This window comes from Nesoenas mayeri (genome assembly GCF_963082525.1).
Source record: "Nesoenas mayeri genome assembly, chromosome: 1".
In the NCBI taxonomy this organism is placed as follows: domain Eukaryota; kingdom Metazoa; phylum Chordata; class Aves; order Columbiformes; family Columbidae; genus Nesoenas; species Nesoenas mayeri.
Window position 1 is genome coordinate 199193562 of NC_137541.1, and position 19820 is coordinate 199213381.

The 19820-nt window shown below is 38.5% G+C and overlaps 1 protein-coding gene across 1 annotated transcript in view; it reads right to left on the reverse strand.

Moving 5' to 3' along the window:
• The window catches only part of ARHGAP42 (Rho GTPase activating protein 42), a gene marked incomplete at both ends in the record, with an annotated part of 159616 nt that overhangs the window by 58752 nt on the left and 81044 nt on the right, over positions 1 to 19820 (reverse strand). The window contains one exon of the mRNA XM_080363854.1: positions 14105 to 14176. Within this exon, the coding sequence (XP_080219980.1) occupies positions 14105 to 14176 (72 nt within the window). The remainder of the gene's footprint in view (positions 1 to 14104; positions 14177 to 19820) is intronic.

Here is a 19820-nt window from a genome sequence, read left to right on the forward strand (position 1 = left end):
TGTGCCACTGTACTCAGCACTGCTGAGGCACCATCTTGAATCCTGTGTTCAGTTTTGAGGCTCTCATCATAAGAAAGATGTTGGGGTACTAGAGAGAGAGTGCAGAGGAGGCAATGAAGCTGGTGAGGGCTCTGGAGCACACGTCTGATGAGGAGCAGCTGAGGGAGCTGGGGCTGTTCAATCTGGAGAAAAGGAGGCTGAAGGGAGGCCTTATCACTGTCTGCAACTACCTGAAAGGAGGTTGTAGCATGGAGGGTGTTGGTCTCTTCTCCCAAGTAGCAAGTGACAGGACAAGGGGAAATGGCCTCAAGTTCTGCAAGGGGAGGTTTAGATTGGATATTAGGAAAAAATTCTTCATGGGAAGGGTTGTCAGGCATTGGAACAGGCTGCCCAGGGAAGCTGTGGAATCACCATCCCTGGAGGTGTTTAAAAGGCATTTAGACGGTGTTCTTAGGGACATGGTTTAGTGCTAGAGTCAGGTTAGGTTATGGCTGGACTTCATGATCCTGAGGGTCTCTTCCAACTGAAATGATTCTATGAATCTATGATTCAAAAGATTCTCTCCTATGCTTCATTTTACAGAAATCTATGGTTGTGAAAAGATCAGACATCAATTATTAAAAAGGTGAGTCAACTGAGTCAGATAATTTTGGTTTTGATTCCATGCTGTAACTAATCACATGCATGCAACAAATCATTGGCATGATTCCTACAGATTTTAACCACAAGTAGTATTTTTAGATGTAAAGCAGAAAGATATTATGTTTTGAAGCTGACTTCTCTTTTCCAGTGGGAACATCAAGAAAACAGATTTTTTTTTAAATGGTCTATGTTTGCTACTACTTTGTGTCTAGTATTTTACATCAAAATTGTTATATGTATCTTCAGAATTATTACATAAATTATCCCTCTTATTTTTCACAAAGAGCCTTTGCTCTTCTTCTCATTTCTATTTTTTCTAGTTGCATGACTTTCGGTGCTATACTTATCTTTTAGCATATCTCAGGTATATCTTACATCTGTCCCTAAATAAAATATTTTACTCTTTGTCTGAGAATTCATATTTAAACTTTAACACAAAAATCTTTAAAACAAAAAGCCCTGCACAATTAGTTCAGATAAATGTTCAAAACCAATATCCTTGTTTTGTAAGGGGTGATTTTAGAGGGATAACTAAAGGAAATGAAAGCAGAAAACCTTGCAAAGAAACTATTTGAAGAAAAAATTCCAATGAGAATCTCTTACTTAATTAGAAAACAAGTGAATATTGTGAAATATGGCTGTGATGGTTTATTTTTTCCCCACCCTAAATTAGTAGATGTTTTTCTCACCAACTCAGGCTGAGATGCAGAAAATGTAGAAACTGGCATGAAATTTGATAATAAGACTTGAATATAGATCAAGTCAGACACATTTGTCAGTGGAAGAAACCGAAGGCAATGGTGAACTCCACTGAGCTCAATAAAGCCACCTTCCCTTTCTTTCTCCTTGACAACAACTGCAAAAATGTTGATATAATAACGCACTGGAGATAGCTCATTGCTGGAATCTCAGACTCCCAAATATATTTGTCAAAGCTACGTTTTTTCATTACCTTCCAAGGAAAAATCAAAATGTATTCTACAAAGTTGCTGGTATTTCATTTGGAGTTGTAAATTTTGGGGATCATGTCTTACTAAGTAGTAGGACAAGGAAAAATAGAGATGTAGACCAGAAACTAAACTAGATTTAGTCTTGGAAAGATTGGTTTAAGCTCAGATCCTATGAATTTCCTGGAAAACATGAGGTCTCAGAGTCTCAGAACTTCTCTTCTGAAAATAAATAAATTCACCTTACATTTTATTCTGCCTGAGGTTTTGCTTAGAATTCTCAGGGGGGTGGCTGCTGTGCTGGGGGCTGGTGGTTTTTGTTTGGTTTTAATAAAGTTGAAATTATCATAGGCATCTGAGAGCACAGACTGCATTGTGATAGATGTCTGGATGGGGGGATTTCTTTTTGGTAGACATTTTTATTTGTTATGTGCATGGTAGCTGTTTGAGGTAAGGCCAAAAGACGTCTTCCAAATGCAAAGGTGAAAACAGGATGTTAAATTCCTTTCCTCCTCCCAAACAGAATTCAACATATCATGAGGCTATAGCGTCTCTCCAAATCTATGAGAAAGCTAGCAGGTTAATGGGCATTGCTTATGTACTGTTAGCAAATAATATTAAGTGGAACAAAGTTATGGTATAGTTTATAAAGAAATGACAGATGCTTAATATAAAATAGGGTTAATACAGTAATAAATTATGACTTATGTTATTCATAACTGCTAGTGAAAACACTTCCAAATTGAAGCTGAATGCACCATGTAGAAAATTAAATGTCCTAACACTATAGATCCTTAAATCAATCATTTACTAAAAAAGAACAGCCATATGCAAACCATGAATATCCAGAAAAGAATATGGTGTAACACAAATAATTATAATAAAAAGAACATATTGCAACTATGAAGTATAACAAGGCAATAAACTGGGAATACAAGAATGTTTAGCAGCATTAAAGCCGTGAAGACAGCTATTAAAAACTGTCAGTGTAAAAAATAACCTCAATTAAAATCAGGTAAGATATGCATAAAACTAAAAACATACTTTAAACAACCCGAAACTAATTTAAGTTTAGGATGGAGTCGACATCTGCATAAACCACTAAATAAACCTGCAAGAGATAATTTACTTTCAGGTTCATAAAATTCTGAAGAAAATTTTCTTTTCCCTGTGTAATGTCTTGACAGATCCAAATATCAGGTACTTTCAAAAGCATTTCCTGTTACAGTAAAGTCCTACAGCCATTTCCTAATACTTGCCTATTTAATTCCATCAGATGTGTGCAGACAGAGGGCGCATACCAGTTGAGACTAAAAAATAGCAAAAAATTTTCACTATTTCTATGAGATCTAAAGTTCTGTTCAAATTAAGAAGCAGTTACTATTAAATGAACAAATGTGTTGGTAGAATATAATTCGTTTCTCTCAAAAATATTCTCTCTCAAAATGGAAAAAAACCATTGAAAGCTCCCAGCACTGCTGTGAAAAGACACACAAACCTGCCAGCACTGGCAGGTCGCTAAGCAGGACACGTTTGACTCTCTGTTATTCAGCTGCAGAGCTGTCTCGAGTTTATTTGGCACTTGGCGATTCCAGGAGTAGCTGCTAGATGTCTGGGAATCTGTTAAATCCCTGCTCAAACAGCAGGACTGCTGAGTCTACACACGTAATCTAGTTTTATTGTTTTTACTGTCTACTAAACATGAAGTATTTTTTGCTGGAATATCTTGCTTAGGATACCAGTGCGTTACTGCTTAAATAATATGAAGAAGCTCCCTACAACAGCAGAAACCAAGTTTTTAAACTCTTCTCTGAGGCAGGTTTAGGACAGTTTCCTGAAGCTGAACAGTAAAAGGGTGTCTTGCTCCTGTACAAAAGATTGTGACATTAAATTATTTTAAAAAGAAACTTACCCATGCACTTTAGGAATTCAGAAAGAAGCTTGAATTAACTCTGTATACTTCATTAAAATTCATACAAAATAAACCGCCCATGTCATAAGCAATACAGATATCTGTTAGAAATCAATATAGCTATATATGCTGAGTAGACAGTAAATGACAAAAATACACAACCCAATCCTAAGTTATCACTTACATGACAAAAGGAAAGAAGCTCATTCACATCAGCAATAACACATGCTGAGATTTAGAATATTCAAAATGCTGAAGTTACTGAGCTGGCAACACTAGCCATGTGAACTTGTTAACATTAATGCTTACAAAATCAGTCAGGAGAGGAGAGCTTGTCTGCAAAAGCAGAAAATAGTTATATATATATTTTTTTTTTTCTCATTGTCTAGTTCCAGTACAAGCTTAAAGAATTTCCTGAAGTTGATTAAAAAGAAATAAAAAATAAAATGTTTTTTATGGTTTCTGCTTCAACATGCACCAAATTCAGTTCAGTTCAGACAATGAAGTGGGACAAACATAAAAAAAGGAGGTTTACAGGAAAAGACACACCTAACACCACTGCATAGGTCTGGGGGTTTGTAGCCAACTCTTTGATGCAAACAGTGCCACACACCGACTGCACAGACAGCAGAAGAGCAACGCTGACAATGGGTGATACTGAAGTGGGCTGGTCCTACCCATGGGGAACAGGCAGCTCCAATTTTTACCTTATCTTCTGCATCAGCACCTAGACTACGCAGGGACAAATCTCTCAGCTTCACCCATGTGTAGACAGCTAGAAATTGGCCTTTCAAGTTCAGTAGCCATACCAACCTGTTATCCAGCACAGTGCCAATTGTGAAAAAAGTTCGTTTTTCTTGATTCTCTGGTTCTCATACTAAGGACAGAGAAGACAGACTTGGCTCTACAGGTACTAATGTAAGTGCACAGAAATAATAAAGATACAGAATCCAGCTATGTGGAGTGCAAGCACAGCACAGGGTTGCTACAGGCAGGACACCATTTGTAGCATCATCTTTGCACTTGACAGCAAGGCTTGGGTTCATCCTAACAGTCAGGGTGGTGAACTTCTCAATTACAAAAAGAACATCCAGTTTTTAAAACTGTATTACACTAGTCATCAACTTCCCTTGGTCTCCACTGCTGTCCCTTTACTGACATTGCTGCTTCCCTCTGTCTGTTTCTCGGTCTCCCTAAGAGGCCATGACCCATTCCCTGAGCATTCCCCATTGGCTTCCCCACCTGATGCTGCTGCTCTCCTCACCCACATTCCTCCAGCAGCACTGGCTTTTTCCTTCCTCCCCACATTGGGACACGGCCAGTTCAGGTTCTCCACACCTCCTTTCTGTGCTAGATTCCCTCCCAAATGAGGTGTATTTCAGTAATGTCTCAGTGCGCCAGTAAACTAAAATGTGTATGATGAGGCCATCTCAGCAGCGTGGTTACCAAATATCTTCTTCCCTTTGTGCACTTGAAAGAAAATGCAAAAAAAAGCTGCAAGGAATATAGTGTCATTCAAATAAAGCAGCTCCGAGACTAGTTTGTAACGTCATATACTCACTGCTTTATTTTAAAAGCAGAAGATAAAAATATCTCTTTCTTAAGGAGTAGTATCTTTTTAAAGATACCCTGGGAATCTCTCTCTCATCTATGCCAACCAGTCAGCGACGTCCCTGATTCCAGCGTGCCAGCAGCACGTCCAGCACAGCTCAGGGTCCCACGCCACCTTCCACGTCATCGCTACGGGACCACAACGCTGACCTGAGGAAGCACTTGAGGCGTGTTATGAGAAAGTTTTCAGATTAATACACAGAACTGGAAGCTGTGCTGTTTATAGATAGAGAAGATTAAAAAAAAAAAAAAAAAAAAAAAAAGGAAACAGTCTGGGGTTAATGTCAGAAGTGATTTTGTTTTGTTTTGAAAGCATCTATTTTCAGAGTCCCTCTAACAACACTGATAAAGGAACACAAACTATCACTTTAGGGCGAAGAGTCATGCCTCCCCAGTGGCGTTGTCAAGCTCAACCCATGTTCTCAGTTTACTTCTTATGGAGGGATGATCTTCTCATCAAAACAACCATCTGAGACCATCCCTTCTTGGCAAGCTCCACAGGAACAACTGGTTCTGTGGTGGCTACTTTAGCCTGAAAGATCCTGAAATAACGAAGGTGTTTCATCTGCCAGAAAGATGAGGCTCTTGGTGCTCCGATATCTACACCGAGACACATTAAAGTTTCAAGCGATGATGCCCATCTTTTGTTACAGTACAGAAGTGATACTTGCCAACTACTATCACTCACAACACCTTGGAATAGAGCTATTATATTTTATCCTTGCCTTGCAAAAAGCAAAATTGCTACGATGGTAAGAGAATTCAAGTTTGTGTATTCCCCAGCCCCTGCAGAACCTGCTGCATAGATCGAGCAAGTTACAGGATGAAGGGAAACCTATGGTTGTATAGTCAAGTGTCCCAATCAAACTGTTTTCTATTTAGAATGGAAACTGCAACTCTGCCACAGGTGTGGAATAATCACCCATAGACTCAGCATCATCTGAGTAACGCCCAAACATAATACATCTATTTTTATGCTCTTATCTTAAATACACTACAGAAGAAAGGGAAGCAATGGAGAAAGAGAATAAGATTCACAGATTAATTTATGCCCATGTAAAAAGCCTCCTGATTTATGTAAGTATTATGTGCTTGGTACAGCTGTGGACTATGCAACATCCATGAGCATACCTCTAAAATAACCCCTGTAGGGTAAGAGAATGCAGCTGCCTTTCTGAAAACATTATGAATTTGGTTTCATAAAGATGGTAAAATTCAGAGTGGAGTCCTATTTTGAGCCTGAGGAAGCAGGGGAATAGATGCCTTTGACTAGTTGGATAAAGACTGAGACCTTGTGCAGGGGCCAAAAGACTAAACTCTCTGCTTCCCACAAGTCGTGTCCTGCTCTGTGCCACGGACAATCGGTCACGTTTTGTATCTCTCTTAAATCCTCCTTGAGATTCTTGAAGAGTCTCATCAACAACTTTGAGTCCTGTTTTTCAGGTGTGGAATGTAATCTTCCCCATGCAGTGGCCGAGAGCAAGGCTAGAAAGGACATAATAGATGAGTAGGGCTTCTGAGCATAGTTGCCAAATTCCCCCACTGTGAAGTACCCAACAAGAAGTTCAGTTCCCCTGTGAACTGGAAATGAAATCTGGAGGTGATCGTCCTCGCTCATATGTTGTTCCAGGCTCAGGAGCCCAGCAGGTTTGAGCAGCTGCGTGGGGTCCAGACGCAGTGTCCCTGAACTCTTCCTGTGACACGGGTGACAGTGGGCCAATTTAAATTAGCAAGAAAAAGGCCTTAATTTAATTAGCAATTGCACACTTGCATTTTTATGTTCTTCTGTTGTTTTCCACTTAAAGGACTGATACTTGCTACCTAAGTTTTTATTTTTCTGGTTTACTAACCATAGATTTTTTTTTTAATAAATGGTTCTTTTTGCCAACATAAATACACTGTATACTGACTTCAGCAATTTCACCAATTAACACTTTTATTCTAAGCCTTAATTCTTAAAATGTTTTGGCAGAACACAATAAATTACATTGCCTATTTACTATAGACGACTAATTTATTTACCATTAATTTATATCTGTTTTCTTTGGGATGTAAATTAGAGTTTTATTAAAGTGCAGAAATAACACAGGTTCAGAAACTGGTTTTAGTCAGTCAGCCAGTTAATCATACTTAAATTTTAACAGAAAGAATGCATTTAGTACAATATATTAAAACAGACTTTGTACAGAGTATTAACTGTTTACTAACAAATACCTTCAGTTAATGGATTGAACTAACAGTTTTTAATCACTGTGTCCACAATCTTTTAGTTATGAGATCTGAGTTTTTGCTCTTGTTTTTTAAAGGAATACACTAAAAGTGAAACAAGCTTTTAGGATTGTTCTTTTTTGTTTTCAGTTAACTTCCTAAAAGTTTCTCAACTTTGAACGAAACCAGTTACTGAACTGAAGTAAACTGCAATGACAAAGTAATTTTGCTGCATTTGCAGAATGACAAAAGGCCTCTGGATCCAGGTGATCAGCCAGAGATATCTCCCAACTTAATGGTCTGTTTTTCCACAGAAGAAAGTAAGACTGCCTGAAAAGATGAAGTGAGTGCACACTGGGCTCTTCACCACTATTTTTGAAACATCCCAAACATTTCACACACAGAAGTGTAAAAGAAGCGGTGGGTAGTCACACCGTAGAACTACAATTATTTCCTTCTTTAACAGAGATTACCAAATTGATGCAGGTCTTACTCAGCTTCCTGCTTCCATAAATTTATTTGAATAGCTATGTTTTAAAGTAAAAATACATTTGATCCATTTAAAAAATCTTTTCTATACCATAAATTTTCATTAAATGCAAATTACAAATGGAAAAGTAGATAGCTGCAGCTGATAAAGCAACAATCCAGCTACTCCAGATTTTAGGATCTGGTCAATTCACAGAAGACTCTATACATAGACACTGAAATTCAGAGGAAAAAAAGCAAAAATCAGGATGAAACAACATTTTAAAAAATATTTAATCTGAAGTTTTCAAATTTTCAACTTTTCTTACATCTGTCACAAACAAAATTTACCATTATAAAACCAACATTATTATTCTCATTTTTCAGTTCTTGTATCTGTCAATACTCGTTTAAGTAAGATATCAGATTAGACAAAATATTCTGCATTATCCCTCAGATAAAAGTGATCTAGGACTCACATTGGAATTAAACGTATTTACAAATGCAATTTACAGCTCTTTCACAGATCACAAGCTTAACCCAAACCCCAACAATTCATATGAGTAAAAGAAAACCTAAAGAAAACGTGTACTTCCCTTTCTATCAGGGATAGATCCTTAAAGACAATAGTATCTAAACAGATTGTCACTTGATCTTTTTATCAGTAAAGTAAATTTTTGGTGTGCAGCCATAGAAACATGGAATTGTTTTGGCTGGAAGACCCTCAGGATCATTGAATCTAAACATAACAGTGACGGTCAAGCAGCCTCAATTCCTCCTGCTCAGTCATTTCTCCTCTTCCTAATCCTCCAGCCCTCCTCCTCCTCTGCCTTGGCAATACCCCAGCCTATGGCAACCCCAAGCTGTTTTTACCTGATCACTATTGAAAATAAATTTGAGACTAATCTCAAATTACCTCTTGGGATCTTCTAATCAGTAACTTCTCTCAAACCAGGCAATACCTCCCATAAACAAAAACCCATCACCCTTTCCCCATTAGCCAGTTCCTTACACAGATTTGGTTACTTATAATAATCTCCATCTAAACTAAATTATAAGATCTCATGCAGAGTGCTTTAAAGGCCTTGCTGAAATGCTGAAATCCACTGCATTTTCCTGCCTACAGAGTAAGTTACAAAAAATAAGGTCTCAGGTAACTCTGGTAGTAATTGTTTTTGGGAAACTATGTTGCATTTTAACTCAAACCATTTGGCCCTCAATTATCCTGGCCTGGCTCTATTTCTGCTGCTTCCCCAGCCCCCTCCCTCCTCTCTAAGGTTCAGGCTGATATTAAAATATCCCAAACTAGTGGACGCAAGGACCAAACCTTGAGCAACACATGCGGCTTATAATGAAACACCTTCCACCATACCTACTAGAGCAAAGTCATTCATTTTTCTCAAGAACAAGTGCTATAATTTGATTAGATACCAAGGAAACTAGTTCACAAAATAGGCATTCTGGCATCTCTAACTGATCGTAGATACCTATCTAAAACTCTGCTTTGACAGCTCTCTGACAGACTTTAAAAAAAATGGGTGTTTTTCTGTTTGTTTTATGCCCCTTGACTTCTGGACAATCCAAATAAAACACAGAGAGAGCGTGCCAGCCCCTGCACGCCTACATACATCATGTGCCTATAGATGTGAACACGGGTGCAGGAAAATTAATCCCAGCAGTTCACATGGATTTGCCTCCCAAACAGAATGGAATTCACAGCTTCAAATGAATGAATGAAAGTAGGTAATAATAAAAAATAATCCTCCTGGCCAAAATAAATAATTTTATGAAACAAACAGATGGAATCGCAAGAAGGAAACAAAACTCCCCTTTTAAGTCTTAAAATTGCTTCTGTTGTCTTTGATCTAAGTTGCACTAAAGGTCAATGAACATTGGAACGAATATTGCTAAATACTGTACCAAATGGATAAAAAAGAAACATGAAAGTTTGGCCTTATTGTACATAACATATCACACAATGATCTCACCAAAGTCACCAGCTGGGGACTTGCAAACCACATTTACCAAATAAGGCAAAACTCTTCGTGCCTGAAATCCTTTCCCAGTTACCTCACCCGGCTTTTGCTCGCGTTTCTACAATAATTGCAGAGGTCATTTTTTTAAGCTCAGATGGAGTAAATCAACAGGCTATCCAATGCAAAGCTGGGTTTGTGTAGTCTCGGGAGAGAACTCAGCTTTATTTAAACTGAGTGTGTACAGAAAAGGAAGAACTGAAATATGTGCAATAAAAACAGAAGAGCGAGTAGCATAAATCCCAAAGAGCAAGTGATGCAGAATTGTGTATTGCTACTTTGATTACAAACACTAATGTTTTATGGGGAATGTTTCTCAAATTTGTTGAGGTCCTTCAGGTTTTTGAAGTGTATGTGAAGAATTGCTCTTTAATGTTATTCTTGTTACAATCCAAAACCACTTGAACTTTGCACTCTGGGTTTATGCTGCCCTTGTATTTGAAATATAGCTTTGTAACATCAACAGGACATATTTTATCCTCCATATTCTCTTTGATTTCTGTGATTATACTTTTTGCCTAAACTTGATATAGTCTTAAAGAAAAAAATAAAATATTCCCATTCTCTGTATTAAACACAACAATAGGATAGTCCTAGATAGCTCATCATGGTAATAAAAATCTTGCTAAGATACTTAGTATTCAAACAAAATGGTGATTATCACAGTGAAAACTGTCATTAATTAATAACATTTCCTCCTTCTCCCCCACTCCCTGTGTGTTTGTAGTGGGGCAGTGGGGAAGATTGCTTGGTTTTATGTCCAGCTGAATTTTATCTGGTGTTTTAGAAAGAAAGAAAAAACCCAGTAAACACTTTTAAGCGCTTGCTCTCATGATCTTCCCGTCCGCCCCCAAAACCTGACTGTAGTACCAAACATCATTTCCTATTATGTATATGGGTAACACAACTATCTAATATTTTTCCTCCAGAAATTTGGAAATGCAGCTTAATAGCGTACTAAAATTAATTATTTCAAAGTTCGGTTAGAAGAGAGAGAATCCAGAGCTCACCACTGCTTATAAAACACACTGTCACAAAACCAGGGTGATCACAAAGACCAGATGCTTGCATCTCTGGCTGTTGCTGAAATTGCCAATGCAAAAGGCATACACAAGGAGCCTCATGTTTCCATACCTAATCTCTTAAAATGCTGGTCCATAAGATGTTATGATTTAAATTATTCATAGCTCTAGAAATATATAATATGACGTAACTATCATCTATGCCGTGGAGTCTGCACCACCTCAGGCTCTCTTTGGAGCGGAACAGAAGTACAGAAATGTTTTCAGATTTTTAAGGGTGACAGGGATGGCAGAGAAACAGAAGCAAGTTTGGTTTGATTTAATATAATCCTCCACACTGTTGTAAATTAATATTTGGGGAAAAAAATCTCTCAAACCTGATATTTCATAGCAAAAAATAACAGTTGATGCAGTGATGTGGTTCATACAGCTGACATGTTTAGAGAAGACCTCAAGTAAGAAGTGACATTCTCAGTGTCCTGTGAACCTTGCTGTTGAAATCCAAGTATCAAGAAAGCATTTATGTTTTGTTGTTTGGCTATCAGTTCAGATCGCCCCAGAGGAGTTCAGAGAGCAAAATTTCTGTGCAAAACTTCACCAACTTCAGATGAAAAACTAACAAGATCAACTCATTCCATATTTATAAGAGTTCATAAATGCCCCAGGGTCAAGGTCAGTGAACACCAGTGGAGGTAAGCAATCTGACCACATTCTCTACTTCACTAACAATGAATTTCAGAAAGCCCAAATTTCTACTCTATTTCGTACTGGTCTCATTATTCCTAGATTACACACTGCTATTTTGCAATTACTAGAAAAACAGTATTAAATGTAATTAATCTCTCACTTCTTTATGATGATTACATTTAGTTAAAGGCCAACTGTAATTGCTTCTGCTGATAAAAATCAATTCAGAGGCGAATGTTTATATCACAATCTGGGTTATGCAGGTGGTCTGTGTCTCTCATTTTTGAGGCTGACAGCTGAACTCTGTGCGTAGTGCAAGAAAATATGAGTTTATCTAAAGTTTTATGAAACAATGAGCTGGGAGAGCTCTCTATATGTCACCAATGTGTCAAGCCAGTACCCTGGACTGCCCCAAACACACATCGCACTGCACAACGAAGTGCATTAGACACTGGAAAAAGGCTTCTCCCGAACTCATTCAGGACACTGTTGTGTGACCACTTACAAGTCAAACTGATTTGTGACCTTATTAATGTTTATAAATATATAAAGGGTGAGTGCCATGAGGATGGAGCCAGGCTCTTCTTGGTGGTAAACAATGATAGGACAAGGGGTAATGGGATCAAGCTGGAACACAAGAGGTTCCACTTAAATTTGAGAAAAAACTTCTTCTCAGTGAGGGTGACAAACACTGGAAAAGGCTGCCCAGGGGGGTTGTGGAGTCTCCTTCTCTGGAGACATTCAAAACCCGCCTGGACATGTTCCTGTGTGACCTCACCTAGGCGTTTCTGCTCCAGCAGGGGGATTGGACTAGATTATCTTTTGAGGTCCATTCCAATCCCAAACATACTGTGATACTGTGATACTGTGATCACTGATGTCACAAATTATGTAAGATGGGCAGATGCCCATATTTTATCTGGAAGGGATATGGAAAAGAAACCAGCCATTGTGATATACCGAATAGAGAGGAATCAACCTGTCCTATAGTGCCCTGCCTTTAAAGTTGAATACTTGCTGATTCAGAAAACAAAGGAGTATCTTCAATTAGAACATTAAATGTGTTGATGTCTACTGAGTGATACATTCTCAAAGGAGACATGAGTGTTTTATGGAGTTCTGCAGAGTGCCTTGTGAACCACCTGCAGATCATCTCTCTGCTGGTACCAGGACACTCAATAGTATGGCAGGTTACACTTTCAAACAGGGTTCTCTGCAAAGAAGAATCATATTCTGTATAGGTATATGCGAAGAAGAATGATATCCCATATAGGTAGATTAAATGAAATGGTAACACAAAGAACTGAAAAATGCAACTAATATCTGCTGAAAACTAAAACCAGTTTTGTGCTGGGATTAAATTCTGATCTGGGCAGCACAGAAAACAAACTCCCAGCCCTGCATCTCACAGCACCATAGGGGTGGGACAAGAGAAGAATGCAGCTGTACACAAAAACATTTCAAGTAAGAGGATAAAGAACATCCATGTCAGAGAAAACTGACCTTAAGTTCACAGTAAAAATTCTTCTCAAAATTCACTTAGTTCCTATACAGAAGTGACATCTGTTTGCTACATAATCACAATAGCAGTACAAAAAGTATAAGCCCTCGGTCTCTCCAATCGCTCTGTTCTTCTTCTGAGGTTGTTTGAGTACTGCACAAGCGCAACCTCAGCTACAACATCAAAGAGATATTTTTCATACCCGTTTAATCTTACAAATGGAAAATTTCCCAGAAAAATTTTATGAGTGCTAATACAAGATGCAAAATGCTTCAGAACTGGCATATTTAAGACAACAGACAGAACTGTTATTAACCATACCTCTAATTGACTACCGCAGCCTTTATGCATCTCTCTGAGATTGTGATCAAAGCAGCCGCTGATAACCACTTAAGATTCCAGGATCAGACTGGAAACAGCTGTTCTAGACTAACAACTCACTCCAAAATCTTCTTCCTCAATATTGCTGATTTTCCAGGCTGACTACTAAACCCTGGTATAGACAACCTGCACTGTTTCTCTAACACAGATGTAACACTTAACACCAGAGAACTGGCTTAAAACACCAACTGGAGCATTTCCCCCATGGGAGAATCTCTGGGCAATATGAAGATGAATAGTCTGGCAATATGAGTCACTGCAGTGCATCAGCCATGTAAAGTGGAGAGGGAAAGGAGAGACAGAAAGAGGGCCTGCCTAAAGCACGCTGACTTATTTTGGTCTTCGTACAACAGCCCTTTGAGGGCCACTGCACCCATGGCTGCAGGTCTGAGTTGACCCAAGGTGCAACGTAAGGTAAATGCAGACATCAGAAGGCAAACAGAACTCCAGAAGGTCAGAACATGCAACAGTAGCAAGAGCTGTACTCCATGCACATAATCAGTCTTTAAACTCCATTTCTAAATCATCTCCTTCTCTGAAGCAAAGAACTCAGTATAGTTTACCAATACATTAACAAGGGTGGCATCAAGTATGTTTGAATACAAATGTCTGTTTTCAGTCCAGCCTTCAAAACACACTGATAAACTCAAATAAACATGAAATGATAAAGAATTGTTTCCACAGCCACTTACTTTTGCTGCTCCTATTTGCTCTTTACGAAACTTCTCCAGCGGTGCTATTAGCACATCATTAGCATTCTGGATCTGCAAAGTTAAACACAAAGCATAGTTTTTTAATCCAGAGTATTTGCAGAAAGTGGAGTCATTGCAACTCTGCCAACATGCAAGACTGAAAAAGTGACGTCTATAACATTCTGGTAAGAGCAAATGGGTAAGAGTCAAATAATTACATCTTCTTTACACAAAACATACAACACACGTGTTCTCTGGCCTATTATGGAACATTCTGTGATTCTATGATTTCCATTAAAAACTACAGCAATTGTAATGAACAATCTAGTAGCAACATATAGAAGGGTTTTCTGGTAATTTACTTCCATTTCCTGCATCTTGCCTAAAACCAGAATACAAAATGAAAACTTCCAGGAACATGTTTTGGCAGAACACAGAAGATAAACACAGTAGTACTGACAGCACTGCCTAAAAAAGCCCCTGTTTACAGAATCTGAATCTTCGACAGCCGAATCTCTTCGGCTATCTCTTTGGATGACATACTTACACTGAACAGAGGAGCGTAGGACAGAGAACTCTACAAGAAAAGTAGACAATTTAAAAAGTACTCTAGATTGCGTTAATTCAATTTTCTGGTTTTTAAAATAAGTTAAGATGTCTTCCAGTTATTTTTATCACTTTAACCTAAACCAGGGTTCCTAATGAATCACAGTTTCCCCTCGTGGCCTCTGTTTATTTAGCGTAAATCCAGTCCTGGGAACCCCTCTCTAAAGACGATTCCCAGCAGCGACCACTCGAAGTGGTCCCTGGTCATTTGGGTTGGAAACACACATGCAGAAGAATACAAATGCCAGACGTGCTATCGTGCCACTCACTTAAAAAAGGTAGCATGACTTCACCATATGCCTTTTAGGGATAGGCAGAAAAAGCAACTAAATTGATTTTACTGTAGAAAAATCAGAAGAAACTGAAAACTGCCAACACATCAGAAATAAAGCATAATAAAACACATTACAATATGCTGCTATACTAACTACAAGCAAAACTTGAGCTTTGCTGTATGAATAGCTTTATTTTCTCGTCACCAGTCCAGTCTGTGCCATACTCATCACATTCCACATTTGTGCTTGGGCAGGTTTGGAGCTCTGGGCAAATCTAACATGTATCTAAGCCAAATGTGAATGAATACAGCTCTTGTGACTCTTCCGTAACAATAATTGGTAAGTTACATTGTCAGTTGAGCATGAAAACTTCCCAAAAGGCTGTAATAATAAACATATAGAATAAACCCATTGAAAGACAAACACATTTTCCCTCTTCCCAAACCTAACATTACAATTCCAAAGACCACAGAACCACCACATCTGTCTCAGAAGGGCAGAGTTTCAGGAGAAGTCAAGACTCAATCTGACATCCTAAACTAACAAAGTCCGAGACAGCAAAGACAACACTTGGCATACTTGACGATGCCATGATCAGAACAGGCTACATTTAAAAATAAAAATCGGGCACTGAGGATGAGGAGCAGTATTTTCACTGCATTCAACATACTCCATCAGTTTGACTGGAACAGACTACAAAACTATGTTATTCTCCATGTGGACATTTCCCCAAAATATACAGACTTTTGGGCTACATCTAACAATCTGAGACTCAACACTTTCTACAAGGCTAAGTGCATGCACTCAAAAGATAATCACTCTCCCAAGGAAGGTAGATTAAAATTAACAGGGGTAACAAACCCTTGAAATGGCTTGCCCGCAATCAGGCAGAACTGGAGTACGTATGTCTGGAGGCAGCAGCTGGAAGCTTTGAGGGCTCACAGAGCACATACATGGCAAATACAGGAGCCACAAAGGCTTCCTGAAGTCACTGATACAGACTGGTGAGACTGCATCTGGAACATTGTGTCCAGTTCTGGGCCCCTCAGTTCAAGAACGACAGGGAACTGCTGGAGAGAGTCCAGCACAGGGCAACAAAGATGATTAAGGGAGTGGAGCATCTCCCGTATGAGGAAAGGCCGAGGGAGCTGGGTCTCTTTTGTTTGGAGAAGAGGAGACTGAGGGGTGACCTCATTCAAGTTTATAAATATGTAAAGGGTGAATTTCGCGAGGATGGAGCCAGGCTCTTCTCGGTGACAACCAATGATAGCACAAGGGGTAATGGGTACAAACTGGAACACAGGAGGTTCTGCTTAAATATGAGAAGAAACTTCTTCACGGTGAGGGTAACAGAGCCTGGAACAGGCTGCCCAGGGAGGTTGTGGAGTCTCCTACTCTGGAGACATTCAAAACCCACCTGGACGCCTTCCTGTGTAACCTCATCTGGGCATTCCTGCTCCGGCAGGGGGATTGGACTGGATGATTTTTCGACGTCCTTTCCAATCCCTGACATTCTGTGATTCTGTTTGCATCTTTTCTTTCCTTTTCATGTACAAAAGTAAGCTTTTTCTCTGCCTTTTAGAGTCATTGCTATATACAGCAACAATATAGTAAATATGTCACAGCTCAATTAAGATATATTCGTATTACTGAAGTAGTTACTACTGATACCGGCAGTCACTGCTAGTCCTGCTGTTAGTCATTGCCAGTCAAACTAACTCCACATGGGGCTGAATATGGCTCTTCCCTTTGCTCAATGCTATCATGTTTAGGCAGCCTCCACAGCACCCTCCACATCACCCTTCATAGTTTGGCCTCTTGACAGCCTTAAAATGACTGAAACACAACTATGACCAGCCTCACTCAATGCTGCTGCAAAGCAAATGGAACATCCTGCTCCAAGCACTGAGTAAGAACACGCTCATGGGAAGCATCTGGCACCGAGAGGAGTCATCTGGCAAGTGGCTTTGCTGGACTGAAGCACAATCTTATTTACTCCCACAGTTAAATATGCAACTAGGAGCGGACATCGGGTGTCTCAGGGCTAATTAAAAGATGTCACGCACTTCATCTAGACAGGGCCTGTGCCTCTGTGGCTGAGCCACATCAACAGAACACGCTGCAAGCTCCTCCCAGGCTGAAAGCTTCTACTGACCAGAGCCCCGATGTGGCAATTCACCTCCCAGCAAAACGAGGAGCTCCGCAAGTGACAGGCTTGGGCTTTGGGAAGGGAGAAAACAGCAGCAAAGTTCCAAAGAGAGTCCCAGCAGACGTAGCTGGTATTACAAGACGCAGAACATTCTACTACGAAAAGACCCCCACTGATTTCCATCAGGTTGTGCCTAGCTTTGGAAACTGAAAATTAAAGAGAAAAAAGAATTTTTGCCTTATTCATGCATTTATTCATTTCCTTTCATTACATTACAGTTTCCTTGCTAAGGGTTACAAATCAGCAGAGAGTCCACCCTTCCACCCCCCCCATCCCCCACCCCCAATGAGGAATCTAATCCTCCCACAACCATTTCTATAGAAATCTGATTGCTTCAAATAATCTGAAATTTTCACTATGTGGTCCTAGTAGAGTAACTTTCTTCCTGCCAAGACGATAATCCCTCTCCTTTTCAGTTATTGCGCTAGGTTGAAATCACAGGCACTTGGAATAGGCAAAAAATGTTGAAGACTGCAATGGTTTCTGTAAACAGCAACTTCAGAAATCCATGTCGTGTGTAAAACAGATCTCATCCCTAAGAGATTATTGAGATTAGTCACACCTTTAGAGAAGCTATACTTTCCTGATCCAATAGTTATTGAGTGCTACACATTTCCAGCTCCCAGCATGGCTAATACATGGCAGTCAATCAAATAATGTGACTGTTTCTCTTGTCTGGCACAAGCACCAATGTTTCTCCAGATTGAAAAAACAAACAAACAAACAAACATTAAAGAAACCCCACAAAAACATGCAGTTTTAAAAAAAGACTGAGATGACACCAAGTTAAGATGCTAGAGAAGTATCAGGCAGACATAACAGGGAAATACTACTTTGACAAGTGAGAGAGCTATATTAGATCTAGTAAAAAAGAAACAGCTTGTTCTAAACTAAAGAACTGAATCATCTTTTTAACTTTGGTATGTATAACTCTATTCAGCATTATTGATAAAAGTACCATTAAAAGAAGTACCACCCAAATCACATTGAATTAGTAAAAAGTATTTGAAAAAGAAACAATTAAAAAATTGAAAAAACCTTTCTAAGCCAGCTTTTACCACTTACGAGGTCATTCTCTGTTTGCATAACTGCAACATTTCAATACGCTCTGACAGCTTTTGAGGTGAAACACCTTAATTTGTCTTGTTTGATTCATGATCTTCCACCTTTCCAACCCTCCCTGCCTTCAGAAATTAGCTGTGAAATTGAATTAATGTACCAATAATGAGATTAAACTGTGGTTTTCACACATCATACAGAAACCCCACATCTACACTAGGAGACATTACTGACTAGCATTTTTTTAAACATTTATTTTTTACTAAACATTTCAATCATCAGTAGAATGAAGAAAAAAATTCAACATCAACTACCATCCTTATGAGAACCATAATCACTACACTATGTTAGAAAGGAAAGAATAAAGATTTTGCAAACATATCTGCACATTGCCATTTCTAGATTTTCTTAAACTTAAGTTAATGTACATTTTTTGAGAGAGCTTTCTAATTAGTTCCTATCCTTGGATTTAGGATGGTGGTATGCAGACTGTACATGCATCATTCTTCCTCTTTGTTTATTAGGTAGGACTAGTGAACATAAACAGAAATTAAACTCAAACATTGATGCACTGCTTAATAAAGACACAAAAATTTTAAGACCTGAAGCTTTAAGCTTCACCTGGCAATATATAATGTTCAATTGCAGTAAGAACAGTTAATATCTTTTGATCTTATGTTTTTATTTGTAGGGCTAAGGACTAGGTAGGTCATACAGAGAATGAAGTTAACAGGATTCCCCATTGCCAGAAGATGACGGCAACAATATCAAACAAGGCACTTTCACAGTGAGACAACTCGGAATTAAATCAAGTTTATCTGACTTATAGTAAAATGCTTTCACTATAAAATTTCACTATATAAAATTTGGGAAAGATACTTTTTGCTCCAAATCTTCTACAAGTACTTTTAAATGCAATACAGAATGACCACACTTTCATATGGGAAATAAAATTCATTTCCCTAAAGTACTGAATGACTCACAAAACTGAATGCTGACCAATACTAATTTGCTTCATGTTGGTATAAGACTTCTAGAAAATAACAAATTCATTCAAAGGTGGCAACAAATCTCATAGCTAATATATGCATAGTAATGCATTTCTAGTATAGAAATATATTGCTCTGCTAGAGAAAAAGAAATAATTTAATTTGAAATTCTTCCCCCAATTCCTAAAAGTTCCTAACATGCAATGTGTCAGAAAAAAAAATGCTTCTATCAGTCTGTGGCCTGTATCAACAGCTCCTAATCAATACAACTTCAAATAGAACAGCAGAGATCAAATACAACCAAGCAACCAAATACAACCAACCCAACTTAGTTATGTATCAGGTTTACATGCTCCAAAGAATGTGAACATGTAATAATACATTAGCCATGTACTCAAGTCCTCATTTTCTACCTTAAAAGTTAAAAAATGTAAATATTACATCAATTTAACAATGTGAATTTCAATGCCTGTAACTATGTGACCTTAGTAGGACAAATATTTTTACAGTTTTGTATGGAAAACTCCACACAGGTAACTCACATACTTAGAAAACAAAACAAAAAATAGAATTGAAAT